The 9602-nt window shown below is 47.8% G+C and overlaps 1 protein-coding gene and 1 long non-coding RNA gene across 2 annotated transcripts; one reads left to right on the top strand and one right to left on the bottom strand.

Annotated features, from left to right (window-relative positions):
• Positions 1-655: 655 nt before the first annotated feature.
• Positions 656-4159, bottom strand: LOC124659173 (receptor kinase-like protein Xa21). Its single transcript, XM_047197108.1, has 2 exons — positions 1120-4159; positions 656-1008 (listed from the first exon to the last, which is right to left on the bottom strand). The coding sequence occupies exons 1-2, from the start codon at positions 4157-4159 to the stop codon at positions 656-658; spliced, it is 3393 nt and encodes a 1130-aa protein (XP_047053064.1).
• Positions 4160-8649: 4490 nt separating this feature from the next.
• On the top strand, positions 8650-9401 carry LOC124683760. The gene is made up of 2 exons (XR_006996807.1): positions 8650-8908; positions 8998-9401. It is a non-coding gene; the product is annotated as an uncharacterized LOC124683760 (long non-coding RNA).
• Positions 9402-9602: the final 201 nt, after the last annotated feature.

Genomic DNA, 9602 nt, shown 5'->3' with positions numbered 1-9602 from the left:
GTGGCGCTGCGGCTTGAGCTCGTGGAGGCGACGGCGCCACGCTCGGGCGCGAGGAAGCGAGTGGGGCTCGGGGTCGAGCGGCTCGCGCTGTATCCGTGCAGAACTGGAGAGGACAGAGAGAGAGGTGGGAGGGCCCGATTGCAAAAAGGAAAGAAGCAGGGGGAGGAAAGAGGCCGCCGACTGGGTCTGGGTTTGGCCTGGTCGGCTGGGAGGTCTTCTCCCTTTTTTATTTTAAAAAATGTTTGCTGTTTCTTTTAAAACCCATTACCAAATAGATTTTAGCAATAAAGTTAAACAGAAAAAAAAAATTTGTAATAAAAGATGGGATCATACTAGGAATAAAATAGGGTTTAATAAAATAATTTTGAGGTTGAAAATATATGCATGATGCCATGATGATGCACAAAAGAAAAAAAGAACAAGCAGATCTATTAGGGGTACTACCCGGGACCGTTACATTGCCGCTTGAAGAAATTACTACTACTTGGTTGAAAAAAAAGAGGAAACTGGTACTCCAAAAAAAAAACGAAATACTACTGTCTGCAACTGCACAGAAAAAAACGAAAGCCATGAGATAGTGCATTTTACTCTTCTTCTATATACATGAGCTTCTGATGCTAGCTACCTAGGAGTACCATCCTTTGGAATCCTTGCTTCACATCACACCCATGTGTGAGGCCACATGCATGATTCCGAGGATCTCAGTCGAAACTCGTCCCATGTCCGGCCGCTCCCTGGGGGATGTTTTGGAGCAAGATAGGCCTACTCTAACCAGCGGAATGACGCACTTCGTCATCACTTCGGCCGCATTGCTGTCATCTTGCAGCATCGCTGGATCGGCAACCGCGTTAATATTATCTGGAAACGCTCTTTCGACGAACTCACGAAGAGTCCCACCATCGCTGAATTTCTCATCTGTTGGACTGCACCCTGTCATCATCTGTAGCAGAAGCACTCCGAAACTGTAGACGTCACCCTTGGTTGATATCCCATCACTCATGCCATACTCTGCAATCACATTTAAATGGACACAAAATTATTAGTAGATAATCTGCGGTATTTTTACAAGTTTATAAAGAACAAACATAACCAACGTACTGCACATATGCTTAATCTCACCTGGTGGGATGTACCCGATGGATCCTTTAAGGCAGGCCAAACTTTCTGAACGGTCTTGATGTGCGCTCCGTGTAGTGAACATAAATCTTGCTAGGCCAAAGTCGGTGACATAGGCGGTCATGTCAAGATCCAAAAGAATATTGCTTGGCTTCAAGTCGCAGTGTATTAGTGGAGCTGCACACTGGTTATGGAGATAATCCAAAGCAAATGCTACATCCAAACAAATTTTGATCCTTTGGCTGAAAGTCAAAATATGTCTGTCACCATGTTCAAGTGCTTTTTTTGGGTGTAGCCACATTTCTAGGTTCCCATTCGGCATGTATTGGAACACGAGGGCCTTGAAATCTTTCCCAGTAGAATCCACAGAAGAGCATGAAGTGATGATCTTTACAAGATTTCGATGACGGGCATTTCGTAGGGCTTCACACTCTGCAATAAAGCTCCTACCTGCTCCGTAAATGTTAAGGTTAAAAATCTTGATGGCAACTTGATCATCTGGACGGTTCAAACTTCCTTTATAAACCACTCCAAATGATCCTGATCCAATTAGGTTTGCTGGAGAGAACCTGTCCGTTGCCCTCACAATGTCTTCATATGAAAGCTTCTTCATGTGCTCATTGGATTCTTGCAAATGTGTTTTTTCCCGCATTCTCTTGCTCCAACAAATTATTGCAACACATAACAAAATTAATATACCAAGAACAAAGGTTGAGATGGCTATCCCTAGGACCAGAGCCAATGAATTGTGTTTCTCTTTCCTGCCAACTCGTGTGGAACAAAATGGTATACCATCTGTGGTAATGCTAGTAGTGCACAAATAATCATTCCCTTCAATTGATACCGCACCAGCATTGTCAAAAACACCACCTCTCGGAACTTCTCCATCAAAATTGTTGAAAGACAAATTGAAATCTTGCAGGGTACTCAAGGATGTGAAGAACTCTGGAATTTTTCCGGACAAATTGTTGTGAGAAATATCAATCTTTTTTATGCTGACTAAGTTGGCAAAAGCTTCTGGGATGCTTCCGACAATGAAGTTGCTTTGCATCTCAAGATACTCCAGAACTGCACAGTGGCCAAGAGTGGATGGGATGTTGCCAGACAACCTGTTATTAGATATGCTAAGTTTGTTCAGATTAATGAGACCGCCTACTTCCACTGGCACTCCTCCAGACAAGTAATTGTGTGACAAGTCCAACTCTTGAGAAAGAGAAGAAATCTGGAAGATTTTACTTGGTATACTGCCATCTAGTGAGTTGTGAGCAAGGTTCAGTATTAAGAGTTGATTACAACGTCCTATACTTGCAGGTATACTACCAGTAATGTTGTTCCCATCCAATTTCAGAGAACTTAGCTGAACTAGATTTCCAATAGTTTCTGGGATTTGCCCTGACAGTCTGTTGTGTGCGAAGGATAGAAAGACCAAGTTGTGCAAATTCCCAATTGTTGATGGTATATCACCAGTGATAAGATTGTAATCCATGTATACACTGCTGAGGCTTGTAAGATTGCCAATTTCTTGTGGTATAGGCCCAGAAATTTTGTTTTCCCTTAGCCATAACCATTCGAGACTACCGGAAAGTTTCCCGATAGAACTTGGTAAATTCCCTTGGAGATTATTCCCAGCCAGCATCAGTTTAGTCAACATAGAACAATTTGTGAGTGAAGAAACAAATCCCCAGTTTCCTGCATCTAACTTGTTGTATGACAAATCAAGTTGCTCTAAGTATGGCAATGACCCAAAGAAGGGTATGGACCCAGTTAGGCTGTTGTTATACAGGTAGAGCATACCAAGGTTGTATGCTTTAGCAAGAGAAGCTGGGATTGGGCCATCAAACTTGTTTGTTGAGAGGATTAGTGCCTGAATATTTGGGAGTGTGTAACCAATGTTGGACGGTAAGCTTCCAACAAGAGAGTTGTTCCCTATGGCAAGAAATGTCAGGGATGACATGTTGAAGAGAGATGGTGGAACTGGCCCAGATAAGCTGTTCACGCTCATGGCCAGTATCTGTAGTGCCGGAATTTGACATAAGCTGTCTGGTATGCTCCCAGATAAATTATTCTCCGTAAGACGAAGATCAATGAGGGAGGAAAGGTTTCCTATCGAGGAAGGTATTTTTCCTGAAATATGGTTATTCGTTAAATCAAGATATTGAATAGGCGGAGAGGTGGCAGTAACAGAAGGCATGGAACCAACAAGGTTGTTCTGTTGGAGGGAAATATCAAGAAGAGACGATGTGTTGAAGAGAGCCTTTGGTAGTTCTCCAGTAAGATTATTGCTCATGAGCCTAAGTACTTGGAGAGATGAACTGTTTGCTAGGGACTCCGGGATTACGCCTATTAGAGCATTCACCCCAAGATCAAGATATTTGAGAAAACGGCTGCTGCCCAAAGACGGCGGTATGTTGCCGGTAAGCCTGTTGTTAGTTAGAACGAGCTTGCGCAGCTCAGGAAGGGTTCCAAATGAAGAAGGGATGACCCCTTCTATATTGTTGTTGCTAAGATTAATCTCTTGAAGATGCTCGCATTGACCTAGGTTAGGGGGGATCCTACCGTGGAGGGAATTGCTCCTCAAATCCAGAATTTGAAGCTGGGACATTGCGTAGAGTTCAGATGGGATGTTACCTTCCAAAGCATTCATGCTGAGGTTGAATTTGCTGAGCCGGCTCAGGACGCCAAGCTCAGAAGGTATTTCACCATGGAAGCTATTATTTGAGAGCTGCAGCCTTGTGAGAGAGGTCAGGTTGGCGATGCAAACCGGTATGGAGCCTGAGATGCCTTCTGAATCCAGGTCCAGTGCAATCACACGGCGAGGAGACAGCGTGCTGCAGGTGATGCCATGCCAGCTGCAGACGTCCAAGGACGTGTTGCTCCATGAAGCTAAAATTCCTGCTGGAGCTGTGAGCTGGGACTTAAAGCAAAGAAGAGCTTGTCTATCATCTTCAGTTTCATCGCAGGTGGCTAGTGGTAGGCTGCAAAAGAAGTTAAAGAGGTAAAGATACCAAACAACGCCTGGAAACAAGACATCCAAAGTGTTCATTGTGGTCAACTTGTCTTTTACAGCTATGGACTATGGGAGTATGGAGGTGAAAACTCTTGCTTTTAAGAGGATGCTTAAGCACTCAACTGTGGATCGTCACCGTTGGTAACCACTCTAAATAGCACCCAGACTTGCTGTTCAATGACCGATATGGTGGGAACAGGGAAGAATCATGAACTTTTGGATACCAGATCTGCTGGGTATTCACTAAAAACCAGTTGCTGACCACATAATTTAGTCGTAACTTGGAAGTAGCTGTTGGAGCCTACACTTGTGCAAATATTAGTAGTGTGTGAGAATGCATGTCAACACTACATTGCATTGACCCGACCAGCCACCAACAGCAGCAGGGGAGTAGTTACCTGGGGTAGAGTGTGAACGAACGCTAAGCTCCATCTTGGAGAATAATAAACACATAACTTTTGAGGTGCCAGAGAAGCTAGCTTGTTGAGATTTGATAGGTTGATAAATCTTTCATACAGCAAGGATCCCTAAGGACAAAACCAGGACCCATAAAACTATTGGAATGTTATTTTATTATTCTAAACCATTTTGAAGCTAAGTGGTTACATATTTTTTGGGACTTAACAGACTAACAGAGTGAAAGGTCACTGGACTCTAAACCTCCGTACCCACTCCATTGACCTGACCAGGCCAGCGGCAGAGCAAGTTGCCTGCAGAAGAATGCACATGACTTGACCAGTGGTAGAGCAACTTGACTGAAGAATAAGCTCTGAAAATCTCCATGACGATGATACCCGTTTCAAATGGTATGAACGCTGGTCTCGCTGTAGGTTCTTTTTTTTTTGGAACAAGGGTAGGGTCGAAAGACCCTAGAAGCTGCTAGTATTAAACAGGCGGTGGGTACAAAATGCAGAAAAGCCCCTACAGTTCAGGGAAATTCTGGATAAGGACCGAACTATTACAGAGAAGACCTCGTAAGAAAATTGGAAAACGCGATCAGGTCCTCGACGCTCTGCACCGCAAAAAGGAGTCCCTGTCGAGTTGCTCCGCTAGAGAACGAACACCGGCGCCAGGGACGAACCACTCGGTCCAGCTTCGTGGCGGAAGCGGTAGCTCTTCCCCTTGGACTGCTTGGTCCTTGGGAAGTCAGATCTCCAGGAGAAGGGCCGCCAATCGGCCATATGAAGCAGGGGCAGGGCGGTGACGCCGGCATAAGTCCCCCGTTGGTGTGCTTCCCTGGAAGAACACCGCATCAGCAACAGCGTCGACGAAGAGGACACAACTCCATAGCACCTCTTGGGCACGCACTTGTGGCGTCGCTTCGAGCGTGGGGAAGCAGCAGCATCCTTACCGTCCTCTCCCTCGCCTCCATGGCCGGTCGAGAGGAACAGCACCGATGTGCTACCTCCACACCAGAAGCAGCAGAGATACACCCTCCAAGAAGCAGAGAGGATGGTGACGACGTGGTTGTGCTCCTCCTCGCCTCCACGGCCGGCCAGGAGCTCGTCGACGTCGTTGTTCCCCGGCAGGCGCACCCTTTTCCCCTCGCCTCCAAGGCCAGCATGAAGAAGGTGTCGCCCGCCGCTTCCGCTCTGCAACAGGTAGAAGTCCGCCGTATCTTTATTGAAGGAAGCGTCGGTCTCCTGCTTCCCTCTCCCCTCCGACCACCGGAGAAGGAGAAGAAACCAGAACAACCCTAAAGCTGGTGAGATCCAGGCGGCCAGATCTTGCCCTTCGCTTCCACTACCGGGCAAACAACCCACTACCGGCAAGCCGCCGCTAACCCTAACTAACCTACCTACTCCGGCGCCATCTCCCCTCCATCTCCGGCTGGCTACTCCGGCGGAGAGGAGGAGGGAGAGGCCCGGTGAGAGAGAAGAGAGGCTCAGGTATTGTAGATAGAGGAGAGCGAGTTGGGGCGAGAATAGCTACGCTGTAGGTTCTTTAAGTAGTGTATATAGAACTACAAATCGATTGTTTGAAAATCTATGGAAAACTGAGTTTGCATAATAATCCTTTGACTTAGTAATATTTCCTGGGGCGCCCGTGATCTAACCCACCTCACACCCATGCGGCAGCGCTGGGCCGCACCGGGGGTGACCCGTGCCCCTTCCTCCGACCCCTCTCGCGAGCACCCCTCCCTCCGCCGCCGCTGCCGGAGGCATCGCTGGCAAAGCGCGTGGCATGGTGGCGGTGGCGGATCTCCTCGGCCATCCTTCGGTTCGCAGCGGCGGCGTCTACTTCAGCCATCTCTGCAGCAGTGATGCAGGGGGCGGCGGCCAGGGTGCTATGGCAGGCGGCACGAGGCGGCGGTGGTGCAGTCCAATCCGATCTGGGCTCGCTTGGCCAACGGCACATCACTGCCACCGTCCTTCCTGTTCCCGAAGCATACAGTGGTACTCCTGGGCTTGGCTCGCAGCATGAGGACGCCGTGGACTTCCCCAGCAATGAAGGTGGTGGCCTTCTCCTCCGTCGGAGGTGGTTGGCATGAGGTTAGATTGTCGTATCGCAAGACCCGTCATCTAGTCCCGACTCGCAGTCGGGGAGACATAATTGCTGGTGAAAACCGAGCTGACTTGGCGGGCGATGGTGATGTTATACGCCGTTACCTTGATGAAGGCATCGCCGCGCAACGATTGTCGACCCACTCGTGCTACTCCGGGGGAAACCCTAGGATCTGGTCTTCCAGATAGGACAATGGCGGCATTGTGGTGTCAGTTTTCTCTTGGGAGCATCGTTTGTGGAGCAGCGCTGGATGATAGAGGCTGGAAGAAGAGATGTCAAGTCATGCCTGGCTGGTTGACAGGTCCTATGCTGAGTCATGCCGCACGATTGATCTTCCATGTCGGCGTCAGCAACAAGCCTCACATGGGATATGCAGATCTCTGCCCTCAAGATGGACCAGCGGTTTTGATGGTGGTGACGGCTTCACAAGCAAGAGCATAATGCGCTTGCCAAGAGCTAGCTGGACTGGTTGTATGCTCCTGTTTTTCACCATATGGTGACTTGGGGATGCCCCTGGTATTCAGCTGCTGGGGTGGGTTTTTCACCAAACCTGGATCAGATCCTGGGCGCCCTCTTTGACACAGAGATAGCCAAGAGGAAACCCTGCAACCGCCGAAGGTTGGCATCGCCGCCTCCCGCCGAGGCCCAAAAGGCTCGGGGCCAACGACCACCACGAACAGCGCTGATGCGTGATCTCCCCAGTCGCCGCCATCTCGGATCACCGCCGCTTGAAAGGAGTGGAGGGACGCCGCCGCACCCTGATGCCGTTGCGCCGCAGGGGCTTTGCCCGGCGACGCTCCGGACGGCGGCAGCGGAGAGGAGATCGCGCAGAGGAGGGCTAGGGAAGGGAGGAAGGGGCGCGCCGGCGCGGCGGCCGCCGCGGACGCAAGGGTTAGGGGAGGGTCACAGAGGACCAAAGATGGATCGGGTTTTGTGATGTATGCTCTTGACAGTTATCCGTTGAATAAATTAATAAAAAATGCATGCATCTTTTCGATGTAGAGGCTAGGTACTTGCTCTATTTCGAAAAAAAGTAATATTTCCTGGTAGTTGGAACTTTGAAACTGGCTTGGGTTATTCCAAAGCTGCTTATGACGCTGGTTATTGCAAGTGGCAGAGTAGTTGACTTTGACTGAAGCAGAGCAACCCGGCCGGTGGCACTCTGGCAGAGTAGTTGAGAGAAGTTTAACTATCCAGAGTCTTCGGACAATGTTAAGGTAGCTGGGCCGTAGCTGGGTCAGACAGATAAATAGGCATACAAGCCTGGAGCCAGGAGGCAGTCATCTCATCACCGATCTAAGCTAGAAGGAGAAGATGGCAATTGCTCCACGCTCGTCTCTGCGCTCCCTGGTGCTTGTCATGTCGAACAGGAAGCCACGGGTGAGCTCTTTCTTCTCCTCCTCCTCCTCCGACGCTCCGTCGCCAGGACATTGTACTCCGGATGCCCCTGCCGCTCAGCCTCCAGCCGCTCCAGGTAAGCTCAAATGTTTCCTGCACGCATGGGTCTCCTTTCTGGTACCGATTTCCGCTAACAGTTAGAGCTTCTTTGATTCATAGGATAGGAAAAACATAGGAATAGAAAAATCATAGGATTTGAATGTCATGCTCATTTGAATCATACAGACGGTAGCACGGGATATATACAGCCGGTGCGGTTGGCGTACTGAAAGGCGGCTCACATGAAGATCTTGTGGCGGCTTGTTCTACTCTTTATTTTTAGATGGCTGATCCATGTGAAAACTTTATGTGATCCATGAATTAGTTTAAGATTGTAACTCAGACCTTTTAAATAAGTTTAATAAAGAGGCCGTATGCATCAATTGATGCAGAGGCTGGGGTCTCTCCCTTTATCGAAAAAAATGCTCATTTGAATCATATGGAAAGATGAAATATGTTTGATTGTAGTAAGGGATTTGTCCAAGAGGTATGACCTAATGCTTTTTTCCTATAGGAATTACACTACAAGATTCCTATAGGATTATTTCCTATATGATGTGTTCCTATAAATCAAACAACTTGTATAGAAATTTTTTCCATAAGATCCAAATCCTACACAATTCCTTTACAAATCCTATGAATCAAAGGAGCCCTTACTCCTCCATTGTGTTGCAGTTCCGCCAGACTCTTCGAGTCGCAAGAGCCCTCCTCATGAAGAGTCGCCTATTCATCCACTTCCCGGTCCACCACCTAAAAAGGGTAATGCTGTAACAGAGAGTTCACAGAACCCGGAGCAGCCTGTTCTTTTTCCATGCACCGTCGACGAAGATCCTAAACACCCAGGTAGCTCAAACGCTTCCTGCACGAACGCACATATCTCTTTTTTATGCTATCTATTTCAGCCTAACAGTTACTCCTCAATTGCGTTGCAGCTCCGCTGGAACGTTCAAGTAATAGGTGCGCTGATCATGAAGAGCTAGTTCTTCGCCCGACTCCTGGGTATCCATGTGGTGCTGCTGAAAGTAATGTAGCCGACAAGCCTTTGCTGTACACCATCGACAAAGGTCCTAAATACCGAACTCCTGATGATGGTCCATGCATGACGATTCCTGATCCTAGGGGTACACCCAAAGAAGGTGTTAAACACCCACTTCCTGATCCACCACCACGTAGGCCGTAGCAAACCTATCAGTTCAAAGTCAAAAGGCCCTGCTCTTCCAGAAGAATACTGTATCGCGTACGAAAAATAATAACTGCGCAGTTTTCCCTTACTTCTCCCCATGTTGTACACTATACATTCTTACTTAATGTTGTTGAGATGAATATATTCTTCTTTTATGAACCTAGAAATATCATGTTTTCTGTAATTGTTGATTGGGTGTTTAAATTTTCAACTAATATGAGAAGTTTGGTATCGGTAGGGATTGCAACAGTTATTTGGTCTTTGTGGAAAACTGGGAATGCTGGGAATGCAGTTTGTTTCAATAACATATTTCCGTACGATCCTACTAGTGTAATAGCTCAAACTGCTCACTGG

The sequence above is a fragment of the Lolium rigidum genome, chromosome 1, assembly GCF_022539505.1.
Source record: "Lolium rigidum isolate FL_2022 chromosome 1, APGP_CSIRO_Lrig_0.1, whole genome shotgun sequence".
In the NCBI taxonomy this organism is placed as follows: Eukaryota; Viridiplantae; Streptophyta; class Magnoliopsida; order Poales; family Poaceae; genus Lolium; species Lolium rigidum.
Note: the sequence above shows the minus strand (reverse complement) of the source record. Positions and strands in the feature narration are given on the sequence as shown.